The sequence below is a fragment of the Elephantulus edwardii genome, unplaced genomic scaffold (genome assembly GCF_000299155.1).
Source record: "Elephantulus edwardii isolate Elephantulus edwardi_28Jun2011 unplaced genomic scaffold, EleEdw1.0 scaffold00004, whole genome shotgun sequence".
Lineage (NCBI taxonomy): Eukaryota > Metazoa > Chordata > Mammalia > Macroscelidea > Macroscelididae > Elephantulus > Elephantulus edwardii.
In genome coordinates this window covers 36,356,310-36,371,254 of record NW_006399754.1, presented here as the reverse complement: position 1 = coordinate 36,371,254, position 14,945 = coordinate 36,356,310, and the positions used below count along the sequence as shown (strand labels likewise).

Genomic DNA, 14,945 nt, shown 5'->3' with positions numbered 1-14,945 from the left:
CTGTGTGTCAGAGTGCAATCTGTGGTGCCCAGTGACAATAAAGCAATGTCACAGGGAAGGAATGTTGTCGGTGTGAGGAAAATATTCTACCTGATACATGTCTTGGATGTAGTCATTTCCACAATGTGTTCTGGTCAGCTGCCACTGCCTGGCCGCTGTCCCATCTTGCTGCTGTCACTGCTGAGGGAGGTCAAGGGGATTCTGAATCAAAGGGGCCTCATGCTGTTGTCGGAGGAGCCAGTCAGCCCACGATGACTCCGGACGACCCTGTGAACTCAGTGGAGCACGCTGTCCACCACGTCTCCACCACACTCAGGCCTCTGCTGCGGTTACCGTGTCAATCCATGGCATTGACAGGCTGCCTCTCTTTGGCTGACCTCTTTGCCAAGCAGGATGTCCTCCTCCAGGGACCGGTCCCTCCGAAGAGTGTGTCTGAAGTGTGTAAGATGAATAGTCTTGCTAGCACAGAAGCATGATTGACACAGGGCTCAATGCCATGTTGATGATCACATCTTTCATATACATCTGTGGTATTGTTGTTGCGGGTGCATCAGATATTTAACTTGCAGTGACCCCAGGTGACAGCGGTCCTAGGCTGCTCCTAGGCTGTCCTCTCAGGAGCAGATCACCAGGGCTTCCTGCTCCAGAGCCACTGAGTGGATTACAACTGCTGACCATTTGATTAGCAGCCAAGCTCTTACTTACGGCCTCCTATAACCACACAGACAGGGAGCTCTGGTGGTTTAGTGGTAAGGAGTTGTGCTGCCAACCCAAAGGCAAGTGGTTCAATCCCACCAGCTGCTCCCTGGGAGAAAAGGGGCAGTCTCCCCCTGTGCGATGCACGGCCCCTGAAGAGCTGCTAGAGGGCCAGCTCTGGGTCGGTTCCGACTCGATCGTTCAGAGCACCGACATTCACATAGACATAGCAGGGATCCTAGCCCTGGTCTTTACCAGGCTGGCCTCAGACATGACTAAAGAGATACACCTTACTGGAAGCAGGCCTTCCCTTGAGACATTCAGTCCTGGAACTACCACCATATAAATGACTCAAAGACAGCCCCTGAGCCTCGTGGAATGCTAAGCCATCTGCTGAGGGGTAATGGCGATGATTGTGTGCACCACAGACATCTACACGTCTGAGTCACCTCACCGGATTAGCACCGTGATCTTCAGGCATGGGGCCCCCAAGGTGGCCAGCTTCAATGAAGGAAACAACACTTGCTTCTCAAGTCCACTTACAAAATCGTGCAGACCCCTGTGCGCTGTTCCCTCCTCCCCCACCCCTGACTGGGGGAACTTTAATTAGCATTTAAGATTTACCTAACTGGGGCCAGTCTGTCCAACAGAAATGCGAGGACATTTGTGCAAACAACAAAAAGACCACAAGCTCGACAGCTTAGAGCCAATCCCTTCTGGACAGCTCACTGTCCTCTGATCTGTCACTGATTTCATGGCTTCTCGTCTGCTTTGGTCTTTTAGGAAGCTTTGTGCAGCTTCCGCTGTGCCGGCAAGCCTCGTCCTTGCACCAAACCGAATCTCCCCACTGCTGTTGGGTCAGTTCCATTCAGAACACCCCTTTGTTTCTCGAATCCTGAGAACGAGCTTCGCTGCGGCACCTCACACTGTGCCCTGTGATAGAGTCGTTACCCTGTGCTCAAGTCAGGAACAGCTCCTGGTGGCTCAGGCAGTTCGGTGCTCTCTCGTAGGGAGCCACAGTGAACGGGGATCAATTCGGTGGCATTCAACAACTAGTCTAAAGATTGGTGGTTCAAATCCATCCAGAAACACTTCAGAAGACAGGCCTTGTGATCAAAATAGTCACAGCTGCTGCTGGTTTTTAAGTAATGCATTTGGTCTTCTGCTTATTAATAAAAATTAAAGAAATACTGTTATGTGTCTTTTTGTAGCATAAAAATTTCTTCTCTTGAGAGAATGTATTTTCATTTGTCCAGGGAGCTCTGGTAGCCAAGTGGATAAGGACTTGAGTTGCCAACCCAAAGGCAGACGGTTCAAATCCACCAGCTACTTTGTGGGAGAAGGAGGGTTATGTCTTCCACTGTGGTTCACAGTCTCTGAAAACCCACTGGAGGGGCAGCTCTGAGTGGGTCCCACCTTGGCAACTGAGGAGGACTGACAGTGGGGGCAGTGCCCAGTTCCACGCTCGGTCAGTCTGCCATGCTGGGGGGGGGGGGATGCTGCCGTGATGAGAGGAGCAACATCGTGGGTATTTCCAATACCAGGAGAATCACTAATGGACCAGCAGGTCACCCATGGGCCAGCAAGGTCATCCATCACCCATCATGGTCACCTATGGACCAGCAGGGTCACTCATGGTCACCCATGGGCCAGCAAGGTCACCAGGTGGGCAGCTTTCAGTGGAGCTCTCAGGCTAGAAGGACTTGGTCTCCTGCTCCCGGCGTGACTGGCCACGGGGCCCTTCTGTGTAACAGTGGCACATGGTCTGCTTCCTGCCGGAGGCGTGCCTGTAAGGCTGGAAGGCGCTGGTGGTCAGCAGCGGGCTCGAGCACCGAGCGTGAGGACGGCATAGACAGGGCGGCCACGGGTCTCCTGTTGCACCCCGGGTCACTGTGAATTACCACCGAGTCAGCATGCAGCAGCAGTAGCCGTGGTGGAGAGGCAGCATGCACCTGCTGATGGGAGACTGACCGGTGAATGCAGCCGCTGCTCTGTGGGAGAGAGGTGAGGTGGTATTCTGCCATAAGGATTTGCAACCTCAGAAACCCCAGTGGGCAGTTCCACTCCAACGACAGGCTCATTGGGTTGACGTCACACCAGTGAGTTTCAGTCTGATTTTAGTCTTTTCATGATCCAAAGTGTGAGAAAACAAAGGAAAGGTGACTTATGTTTATGTCTGAAACATAAAAATCTTCTATCAAAAAGGACTAGGAAGTGTTCTCTCTGTCTGGCTGGGCCCCTGGTTGCTTGACGGAGGAAGAAAACTTTTTTCTGTGCCACATGTACAGCCTTTGGGTTCTGTAGCCCATGGTCTTGTTTTACTCAGGTACTCATGGGCTGTCCTGGGGGGCTCTCCATAGCCCCATGCCTGCTCCCCAGACACCCCGTTCTGGGCATTGGCTCTTTGCACAGACTCAGTTGAGAACGAGAGTCCCTGATGATCAGTGGACACCACACTCACCGGCGTCCCTGGCAGACTGAAGTGTGTACTGGTTGTTGAACTGGCCACTTCTCTTTCTTGTGTCTTTCAGAGATTGAAGCGAAGGAAGCATGTGACTGGCTGCGAGCCGCTGGGTTCCCACAGTACTCCCAGCTCTACGAGGGTACGTGAACCCTAGGGAACACACGCACCACTCAGAGAGGCCTGGCCACTTGGGTTCTGGGCCACTGCAGCAAGGCCAGTATTGCAAGCAAATGATTCCGTGCATTTTTTTGGTTTCTCAGTGCTCAGAAAACTTATGTTGGCTTGAGATGCTGGTCTGTGCAAAAAGTGTACAACGGCATGTTGTTGTTGTTATGTGCCGTCAAGTCACTTGTGACTCATAGTGACCCTATGTACAACAGCCCTAAACGCTGCTCTATCCTGTGCCAATCTCACTGCCTCTGACACACCCATCCCGCTTACCCCAGTCACTGAATCAATCCATAGTTGGAGAAATTTAGGCACTGAGAGACCACCAAGATGGGACGCAGACGCCAGTGAGCTCACACCCGCTGTCCAGTTGCAGCCAAGGTCAAGCTCTTGGTTAGTCTCATATGTCCCTTCTGCTCTTAAAAACAAGCAAGTGCAGATTTGTCCATCTGATTAAAGATATAGAAACAAAAATGATTGGTGAAGAAGCTCACCTGTTATTCATAATCAAGTCGAAGTGCTTCTTTTATAAAAGTAAACCAAAAAGCCATGATTTTGTTAAAAAAACAACACCCCCTACGCTGTAGTCTTCAGCAGTCCCACCACACCTACCATTTGGAGGGGAGGGTCCAGACCTGGATGTGCTGGCGGCCAGTGCAGTGTCACAAAGTGCTCATGTCTTTTCCTCTCTGCCTCTCTCAGATTCACAGTTTCCCATCAACATCGTGGCTGTCAAGAATGACCATGATTTTCTTGAAAAGGACCTTGTAGAACCTCTTTACAGGTAAAGCTTGTGAAGTATTCCTTTTTCATTTTTTTTAACATGGTGAGCATTTATTAGACTCCAGGAGCTTCTCTAGACATGTATTTACTTATCTAACTATTATTATTATTATTAATGGCGTTTACAGAGACTGGATTTCCAGTCATTCATTGTTGCACTTTTCTCCCTGTCCAACCCCCTCCCAGTTCGCTCTTCTCTTTGAAAAATAAAAGCAAAATTCTCTCATTGTTATACAATCCCTCCCCCCAAGTCCACTCCCCTGTGCAGCATTTGTTCTTTTTCAAGTGGTCAGTCTCTAGTAGGTACCCCTCTACTGAGGGGCTTGTTCAGCAGCTCAGGACACTGTTTGGTTTGTTGTTGGTGCTGTTGGTGCCGTCAGGTTGGAATCAGCCGGGAGCTGACACTTCAGTGGGTTTTCACAGGCTGTAAATCAAAGGGTGGCGATGGCTTCTCTTTCTCTCATGGACCAGCTGGTGAATTTGAACCTCATGTCTTTGACACTACAGCTTCTTTCCACGAAGCCACCATTGCTCCCATATGCTTGTTCAACATGAATCTAAACATCAGGTAGATGAATATGCCTGGGAGATAGAGGCTAGAGTTATAGGTCATTGATTGCTAGGACGTCAGACTGTGAACTACTGTTGAATAAATGTCCATGCAGAGCTGTTGGGGCATGGATGCCCAGCAGGAGAGAATGGCCTGACAGCCCCAACAGGAGTGGGCAGGGAAGGCCAGGAACGTGCCATGAGCAGCCAAAGTTGGCTGAATTTTCTGCAAAGCCAAATATTTGGATCAGCAAATGGGAATATATAATAACTATATAAGACTGGAGCTCTGGTGGCCCAGTAGCAAGAAGCTGTGCTGCAATCCCAAAGGCACACGGTTCAAGGCTACCAGCTGTTCTGCAGGAGGGGGTTGGGCCATCTTTTCTCATGCAATTAACTGCCTCTGAAAACCTGCTGTAGTGTCAGCTATGGGTCAGTTCTGGCTGCATGGTACACAACAACAACATACAAGATAGCTGCAGGAACGCAGAGACCCAGTCCCTTCTCCTCACAGAGCTGCTGTTGGGAGCCATCCGGCAGACTGACTCACAGTGACCCTGTGAACAGGGGATCTGAACTCTGCCATGTCTACATCCTCCCCAACTCTGCCATTTCTGATACACTTGCGCCCACTGTCACAGTCACTGTGTCAGTCCACCTGTTGGGGTCTCCCTCCCTTTCTCTGACCCTCCACTTTTCCCAGCATAACGTTTCTCTCCAAGGACTGGATCCGCCTAGAAATGTGACCAAATAAGTGAGGTGACATTTTCCCATCCTCGCCTGTAAGGACCACTCTGGGTGCACTGCCACCAACACAGAGCTGTTTGTCCTTGATCAGTTTCTCTTGCTCACAGAGTTATAGGAATCTACGTGAGGAGATCCTAATGTAGGCTGGGGAACTCTGGGGGTCTAGGCATTGAGAGCTTGCTGCCAAGGTGGTGCTTCCCTGGTGGTTCAGGTCCAAGAAGAAAGATGGCCAGTGCTTCCCACGTGGTCTGCTCAACTCACATGTGCATCATTGCCTTGAGGTCAGAACTGGCCCGGCCGACCCTCCAGTGGGTTTTCAGACACTCAAATCACATAAGATGAGATTTCCACCTTTCCCTCTCAAAGCAGTTGGTGGATTTGAATCAACAGCCTTCGAGCTGGGAGTCAATTCCCTAGCCATTCGGTTGTTTGCTCTGTGTCCTTGAGTTGAAATCCACTCCCATCTGATGTGCCAGCAGTCTTTCAGAGACTGTAAGTCACCTGAGAGGAGGTTGACCAGGTTTCTCCTGCGGAGCAGCTGGTGGCCTTGAACTGCCCTTGAAGTGGCTTTGCTACATGAGAGGGTCACCTGTGAGTCGGTTCCAATCCAGTAACGGATTTGAATAGTTTTTGTGAATGTGGTTTCAACGGGATGTGCTCATCCCACAGGGCAGCCTGGGCAGGATTGGGAACAGCAGGAGTGCGTCCTCGGGGCGTAAGCACAGCACGGTGGCCCCGAGCAGTGCAGGCTTAGGGACACCACTGACTACTCGTGCAGTCAGAAATCACGGTGTTCACTGGGGAGACAGACTGCTCACGTGAGGCGATCAGCCCCAGGCCCGGCGTCCTAAGCAGAGACTCCCGGGGAGGCTGGCCATGACCGCAGCAGCAGAAGCTCCCAGGCGTGGGGACCTCGTCCATCAGACCCACGCAGCCTGACACTTCTTCATATAGATCTTGACTTTTTCAACAGTGATTTGTAGAGAGGACACGTGTTTGTCAACACCTGAGATCTTCCCGAGGGAGCGCCATTGACCCGGTGGGAACGTGGCCAGCTCAAAGGCAGGTGGTTCCAATCCGTCAGCTGCTCATGGGAGAAAGATGGGCAGGCTACTCCCATGAGATTTACAGCATTTGAAACCTGCTGGAGGGTCAGCCGGGGGTCAGTTCTGACTCAACAAGCGCTTCCTGTCCTGCGCCGGTCGCCAAAGCCTGGAGGAGCAGAGGTTACTCTGAAAGGCATGGGGTCGCCATGAACAGACTGCTGGGCAGCACTCGGGGTTGTTTCCCAGTTGATCACAGTGCTCTCAGACCAGTGTGTGCAGGACCACAGGCACAGGCCAGAAAGACAGTCTGCCGCCAGAGATCCTCTAGTGAGGTGTCCAGAAAGGCAGCAGAGAGGAAGGGAAAGAACAGGTAATAAACACGTCTGAGGATGGGAGAAGGGAAGGACAACGTGGGGAAAACAGGACCAGATGTTGGGGGTTTTGTAATTGATACTATGAAATAAAATGTGCATGAATGATTGAGCTGAAAAGACCAATTTGCTTTGTAAATTTTTTCTCAAATCCGAATTTTTTAAAAATTTTTTATTTAATGTGTGTGTGTGTGTGATCAATATGGATCTGACTGGTATGGGAGGAGATTGTCCCTCCTCCCGTAGAGAATCTGGTGGATTTGAACCACACACCTCTGGGACTGCAGTGCAACCTCTTGCCAGTAGGCCATCAGAGCTCCCCTCAAATCCCAATTTTTAAGTTTTAAAAAAATCTAAAATAAACAAAACTTTGTATATTGTGCTGACACCCTGGGACCTTCTAACCATGCCTGGTGCTGGCTAGGGTCCTGACGCAGGGTGACCGGCAGGACAGTGCGGCCCAGCTTCCAGCGTGTGGTCTTCACAAGCAGACAGCTGCACCTTTCCCATGTGGAGAAGGAAGTGGCCGCAAACTGCCCAGCCTCTGCTTAGCTCCCAACTGCTCGGACGCTGCACCACCAGCACTCTAGGAACCTTACCAAAACACTCAGTACTCCAATCATTCCAGTTTTGGAGAAGTCCTTGATCTGGAAAGCTAAAATTTTAATGATGGTTATATTGTCAACTGGGAATAAAAATGCTGTGACAATTTTAATCAGAATTACGAGGCAAGCTGGCCTTGGGCAGTGTGAGGTTCTTCTCCCCACAAGATGACCATGGGACACGTGAGGCCAGCTCCAAATGTCCGATGCGTGAGTCAGGAAACCCGTGTCCGCCTGCACTGCACTTGCCAGCTATGCTGTGCACTTTTTCATCGGTAGCCACTACTTTTTTTTAATTTTTATTTTTATTATTTTCTCTGTGTGTGTACCATCAAATTGGATCTGACTGGTATAGGAGGAGATGGCCCCTCCTTCTCCGGCAGAGCATCTGGTGGATTTGAACCACATATCTCTGGGATTGCAGTGCAGCTTCTTGTCACTAGGCCACCAGAGCTCCCCAGTAGCCACTACTTTTAAAAAATGGTTTTTAGACCTGTTACAGGGACAAGCCAGCACAACTACGGGATGTCATCGTGGCTGGCGCCCTTGACTTGTTCCCACCTCACAGTGGAACCGTGTGACAGAGCATAATAGCCCTGTGGGGTTTCCCAGAGTCCACTTGACAGACTGTGGGCCCAGGGGCATCAGCAGTTCAGCACTTAGGTGTTAACCAAAAGGTGAGCAGTTCACACCCGTCAGCCCACTCAAGGGAGGGGGAGACAGTCTACTCTGGCAAGGCCAGGACCTTGGGGACCTCTGTGCTCCGCCCCACAGCATCTCTGTCCTTCAGGGTCTCTGTCCCACAGGGTCCTGCCTTGTAGGGAATCTCTCCTGCAGGGTCTTTGTCCTCAAGGTTTCCCTGGGTTGGAATTGCCTCAGTGACAGTGAGTTTGGCTTGGGAGTCGTCACTGGACCAGACTGCCAAGCCTTCTGCCTGTAGAGACAATGGGTGGGTTCAAACCACCAGCCTTGTGGTTTGTAGTTAAGCGTTTAGCCACTGCTACCCCGACGAGCATTGCTACGTAATCACATGGCCTTGCAGCACGTTGGACCACAAAGGACTCTCGCTGAGGGCTCAGCTTGTACACTAAGGGCATGGTGGTGGGACTTGTTACAACTGACGCAACCCTTAACACAGCCATGTCTGCAAAGATGCTGCTGCTGTCACTGGGCGCCATCAAGTCATGTACAGGTCAGAGTGACCCTGTGAACAGCAGATCTGAATGCTGTCCTGTCCTGCGCCGTCCCACCACCTCCGGCACATTCACCCAGGGCTTCCGTCACTCTGAGAGTCCTTGCTCAGAGTTCTCCTCTTTCCCTGAGCTCTATTGATGATGTTATCTGCTGTCACATCATTACTCCTAGTGAGCCCATGAACAGCAGTGCTGAACCCTGTCCTACCTGACCCCATGGCCAGTCACTGTGTCATTCCATCTCAGTCCGGGACTTCCTCTCCTGAGCTGACCCTCCACCCTTCCAAGCACACTGTCCTCTCCAAGAACTGGCCCCTCCGGACAATGTGCCCAAAGTATATGAGACGGAGTTTCAAATTCTTGCCTCTAAAAAAAAAATTCTTGCCTCTAAGGAGCAACTTAGTTTCACCCTCTCCAGGACAGACCTGTTTGTTCTCTGGGCAGTTCTTGGTTTGTTCAGTGCTCTTCTCCAGTACCACAATGCAAAGGCTTTGATTCTCCTACCATCCTTAGTCACTGCCCAGCTCTCAGATGTATAGCAAGCAACTGAGAAGACCATGGCCTGGATCAGATGCACCTTAGTCTTAGACTGACATCATTGCTCTTTAGCCCTCTAGAGAAGTCCTCGACAGCGGATTTTCCCGGCATGACTTGTCTTTTGATTTTCGACTGCTGGAACCAAGGGTGCTGATTGTGGAAGGGAGAAGCGTCTGGCTGTAGGTGGGTGGACTGGGGTGCTGTGGACGTGAGAGCAGAGGAAGAGCTGTTGGTTGAAAAAGGGTCTGGGAAGTTGGCACAGCAGGGGACGAAGGGGGCGAGGCTGCAGGAGGCAGAAGCAGCGTGGGATTTCTTACCTTCCACGTGTAATCTGCCAGCAAGGGGCAGAAACAGCAGACACAGCAGAGACGCGCTGAAGCTCAGGGCAGGCCAGCACTTGGCAAAGTCTGAGATGAGGAGGGGCTAGTAGACACGCCGAGGAGGCATGGTGGCTTATTGTTGTTGTTGTTGTGTACCATGGAGCTTGGGCCAACCCATAGCTGACCCTCCAGAGGCAATAAATCACACGGGAGAAGATTGCCCATCCTTCTCCTGCAGACCAGCTGGTGGACTTGAACCACATGCCTTCGGGTTCTCAGTGTAATAGAAGGATGGCATTCACCTCCCATGTGACTTTTTGTCTCTGAAAACCTTGCAGGGGATGGGCTTCTAGCTGAGGCACAGCCACCACCATCACTCGGATGGTAAAATCCCCACTTGGGTCACCTGCACGCCGACTCCCAGCCCCCACGAAAGACAGAGTAGAACAGCCCAGTGGGTTTCTCAAGCTGCACTCTTTGCGGAAGCAGCTGCATCCTCTTCCCCAGGAAGGACGGAGCATTAGAACCTTCGACGTTTGGCTTAGCAGCCCTGGGCTTCACCACTATTATTTTGAAAAGCTTATTGTAAGTCTTTGGTGGCCCAGCTGAACGTCATTATGAATGTATTAGGAACGTAATTACGTCAGCAAGCAGTCAGAGCTGAGGTGTGAAAAGATCTTACAAGGTCTGTTCCCTTGAAAGCAAACCATCTAGTCAAAGGCTGCCCACTGAGAGGGGGTCTACGCGGAAGCAGGATCTGTTCACACGCCCATTTATGGGCTGTATTCTGGCCCTTGCACTCAGGCAGCCGTGCTGGCCACTCTCGGTGCTCCATATGGTCACTGAGTTTTGGAGCCCGTGATGGACATGTCAGGAAGCCAGTGACTGAATGTGTGTCTGAGCCCCTGGAGAGCATGAACAGCTCGGCCCTCAGCCACTTGGCTAAAGGTTGGTGATTCGGACCCACCCAGGGCCTCTCAGAGGACAAGCCTGGTCACAGCCTTGAAAACCCTACTGTCCACCAGGAGCTGGAGTTAAAGTGAAGGCAACTAACAACAACCCACATCCAAGGCCACAGAGTCCATTCGGAGTCCATTCGGAGTCCTAGCACTTCACTAGGACGGAGTAAGACTGCCCCGCTCCGTGACTCCAGAGGCCCGGCTCACACAGAGCAGAAGGCAGCACAGCCCAGTCCTGCTCCGTCCAGGCCCACCGTCCAGGCCCACTCCTGCCCCATCCAGGCCCACTCCTGCTCCATCAGGCCCACTCCTGTCCCGTCCAGCCCACTCCTGCCCCCTCCAGGCCCACCATCCAGGCCCACTCCTGCTCTGTCAGGCCCACCACCACAGCTGCACGTCATTCCCTCTCTCCGAGGTGCTTCTTCTCATTTGCTAGCCTATTACTTTATCAAACATGATGTCCTCAAGGGACTCGTCCCTCCTGACATGCCCAAAATGTATGAAATGAAGTCTTCCCCGCTCGATCCTAAAGAACATTCTATTTACTATCAGGTCATTACTACCCCATAGCTGACCCTCTGGCGAGTTTTCAGAGGCAGTTACTCACACGGGAGGAGACCTTCCATCCATCTCCCGCAGAACAGCTGGTGGGTTTGAACTGTGTAACTTTGAGTTGGCAGTGCAACTCCTTCTCGCTAAGATATCAGTGGTGACGTGATCAGCAGTTAGTGGACAAGTTGATGGTTTGAATCTATCCAGCAGCTCCAAAGGGAAGAAGAGCCTGAGAGTCTGTGCTGGGAACAGTTAGAACCTAGAAAGGCTGTCGGGGAGGTTCTGCCCTGTGGCCTGGAGTCACTACCATCAGCCCCCAGCAACGACAAATCCTTCCCACTTTACAGGTGAGGAAAATGAGGGGCAGGGTGTTAGAGAGTGCCATGGACTGAACTGTGTCTCCCTAAAGCACATCAACGTGAAGTTCATGTACATGGATGGGAAGTTGTGCTGTGGAAATCATGACATGCCTCCCCAGGGCATAAATGAAGGACTTGTGAAAGGACTAAGGGTGGAATGTAAGACTCCGATCACATCCCAGCCCTGGTGCTGTAACAGGGGCTTCCTTAGGGTGGGTCTGTAACTCCTGTTACGCCACGAGAAAGAAAAGGGGGGTCATTGAGCCAGGAGGAGGCTCCAGGTAAGCTTGACGGCCTTGGAGCCCTGCGAGGCCACCTGCTCTGTTCCGTGGGGGTCGCTCGTAGCCTGAACCACGTCAACAATGAGCTTTATTCTTGTCTACTTTCTGTCTTCCGGTTCATAGTGAGGCCTTTTTCAAAAACATATATGTCAGTGGAATGATGCAACGTGTTCCTGTGTCCGCCCTCCCTCACTTCACTAAAGTTTGTGCGGCTTCTGCTAAGAGCTGTGGTGTGCTCGGGGTGCCAGCCGTGCGTCACTTCATGCTGCCAGGGGTGGGCCTTCCAAAGGCTCCTGAGAGCTGTGGTGTGCTGGGTGTGCCAGCCGTGTGTCACTGCACTGCCTGGGGTGGGCCTTCCACAGGTGCCTTGGAGGTGTGGTCGCTGTGTCTCACACTGCTGGCCAACATCAGCCATTCAAATCCTCCATCTGCTCCATGGGGAAAAGTCGGGCAGCCTGACCCTGAGGGGTCACCGTGAGTCACGGTCACCTTGATGGCGGTGGTTTGGGTTTCTTCCTCTGGGCAGATGTGTCCCAGTTTACGTCACCATTTACCAGGTGGTAGACTTTCAAGTTTATACCTTTTTGACCATTACAAGCAAAGCTGTTCATGGGTTTGTCAGCAGCCCACTAGCTCAGAAATGGAGAGCCAGTCCTGCTTCCTGGTCTTAGTTGGGAAGTGCCCTCCATGAAGACATGTGTGCCACAGGCGACCTGCTAGTATTGTAAAACCGTGACGTTCCTTCCAGCATCGCAGTGACACACATGCCACCAGAGGGAAGCTTCAGCTCACATACCACGGGAATGCCTTTCCTGGAGAGGGACAGCATTCTTAGGAAAGGAGAAGGTTATCGGTGACAGGACTGAGCGAGTGGCTGGAGCTATGTGCAGAAGCACCACAGAGCTTGTGAGCATGGCGTCGGACAGGACGGGGTGCCATTGAGTCGGACAGAGGACCGCCGGGTCAGAGCTGTCCCAACAGGACCCACAACAACAACAACCAGGAACAAGCTGCCCTGATTGTCCTGACACGTGCAAGCCTTCGTGTTGGCATCAAAGGTTTATTATTTTTTATAAATGAGTGAAGTGCAATTGTTGCATCAAGTGCTGAGAGTATAGTTAGTTTAATAAGAAACTGACAAAATATTTGTCAAGGAGACTGTGACCTTAGCTCTAAAATCTCCGAGGTAAAACCCTTGTGTGTATCAGAAAGAGCAGGGAGAATAATCCTCAGGCCTGTGCTGATAGTGCGATGAGCGCTTCATCTCGTTTGTCTCTAGAGCAGACCAGAAAGTTCTGCAAAGGGTGATGGTTTCATTGGCTAGGAAAACGAGTTTGTTAGATAAATAAATATCAAAAAGAATGGGTGTTCTTTCAGGAAGAATGTGTCCTTCTCAACACAAACCTGCTACGGAACTACCGAATGAACAAGATCAACTCATGTCAGGGCAGAGAGAAGCCACGCAGTACACGGATCAGCTCACGTCGGGGCGGAGAGAAGCCACGCGATACACAGATCAGCCCATGCAGGACACAGAGAAGCCACGCAGTACACGGATCAGCTCACGCAGGGTCAGGGAGAAGCCACACAGTACACGGATCAGCTCACGCAGGGTCAGGGAGAAGCCACACAGTACACGGATCAGCTCACGTCGGGGCAGAGAGAAGCCACGCAGTACAAGGAGCAAGGGGACGCTGCATGGTTTAAAGTCAGGAAGGGTGTGCGTCAGGGTTGTATCCTTGCTCCATACCTAGTCAGTCTGTATGCTGAATAAATTGTTCATGAAGGTGGACTCATTGAAGGGAAACGTGGCATCAGGATCAGAGGAAGACTCATCAACAACCTGCATTATGCAGATAACACCTCCCTGCTTGCTGAAAATGAGGAGGACCTGAAATGCTTGTTGCAGAAGGTGTGCATTACCTGTCAATATCAAGAAAACAAAGTTCCTTACCACCAGACCAACAGTCAAACATTATGATAGACAGAGAAAAGATTGAAGCTGTCAATGATTTCTTCTAACTTGGATCTACAATCTATACACCCTTGGTAACAACAGTAAAGAAATCAGAAGACGTGTTGTATTGGGCAAGTCCACCATTAGGGACCTTTCCAAAATGCTGAAGAACAATGATGTCAGTTTGAAGACTAAGGTGTGCCTGATTCAGGACATGGTCTTCTCAATCACCAGAGAGCTGGACAATATATAAGAATGACAGAATAATTGAGGCCTATGAGCGTGGTGCTGGAGAAAAGTGCAGAGTATCCCATGAGCTGCCAAAAGAACAAACATGTCTTGGAATAAGAGCAACCAGATTTCTTGTTGGAGGCAAAGATGGCAGCGCTTCATCTCTCGTACTGCGGACGTGTGGCTAAGTGAGGCTAGTCCTTGGAGGACATCATGCTTGCAGAGATGGAAGGGAGGGTCAGCAAGAGAGGAGACCCTCAGTGACAGGTTGGCCTGAGGGCGTCAGCATGAGCTGTAACGTGTTGGAGACGATGAGGATGGCACAGGGTAGGGTCGGGTTCAGGGCAGCGGTTCTTGGGTCACTGTGAGCTGTATTTGACTCAACAGCACCTAACAACAAAAAACCAAATGAGCAACATTAACATAATGGACACATCACACACACAGATACAGATACAGATGGGACACGTGGAAGGCAGGCTGTTAACGCCACACTGTCCAAAGAAGAATCAACTGTGTCCTGGGTGAAGTGTGGCCAGAGTGCTTCTTAGAGTCAAGGACTAAGGCATTTCGTCTCACATAGGCTGGGTATGTTGTCAGGAGGGGCCAGTCATTGGAAAAAGACATTATGCTGGGAAAGACAGAAAGACAACAGAGAAGAGGAAGCCCTCAGTAAGAAGGCCTTCCTGTCCATGACCATGACAGTGGGCGTGCGGGTGGCACTGGTGAGGACAGAGGTCAGATCTATGCTTCACATGCGTCATAGTTGACTGGATGACATCTGACAGCGACACCAGGACAAGAACGTGCTGGGGACAGCTTCAGGCCAGCTGGTGAGCTTCTACTCCACAGTCACCTGCAACGGGGGGTGTCTCTCAACATATTACTGCTGTCAGGTACCAGTGAGTCAATTCCGAGTCATGGTGACCCTGTGTAATGGTAAGACTGACCCACAGGGCTTCCCAAATGTCCTGTCCACACAGCATGTCACCAAGTCATGGTGACGTGTGGAACAGTAAGACTGCCCCAGTACTTAGACCACTGTGCCACCAGGACTCTTTTAGCCAATTGTTTTCCTCAGTGCGCCCCGCCCCCCGACCCCCCCGTTAGCTCACAAGGACTGAGGTCGA

The 14,945-nt window shown here is 51.3% G+C and overlaps 1 protein-coding gene across 1 annotated transcript in view; it reads left to right on the top strand.

The window, feature by feature from the left end:
• STARD13 (StAR-related lipid transfer (START) domain containing 13) overlaps window positions 1-14,945 on the top strand; it is a 166,940-nt gene that overhangs the window by 114,082 nt on the left and 37,913 nt on the right. Inside the window, exons 2-3 of the mRNA XM_006879585.1 lie at window positions 3,228-3,299; window positions 4,031-4,112. Coding sequence (XP_006879647.1) covers window positions 3,228-3,299; window positions 4,031-4,112 — 154 coding nt within the window. The remainder of the gene's footprint in view (window positions 1-3,227; window positions 3,300-4,030; window positions 4,113-14,945) is intronic.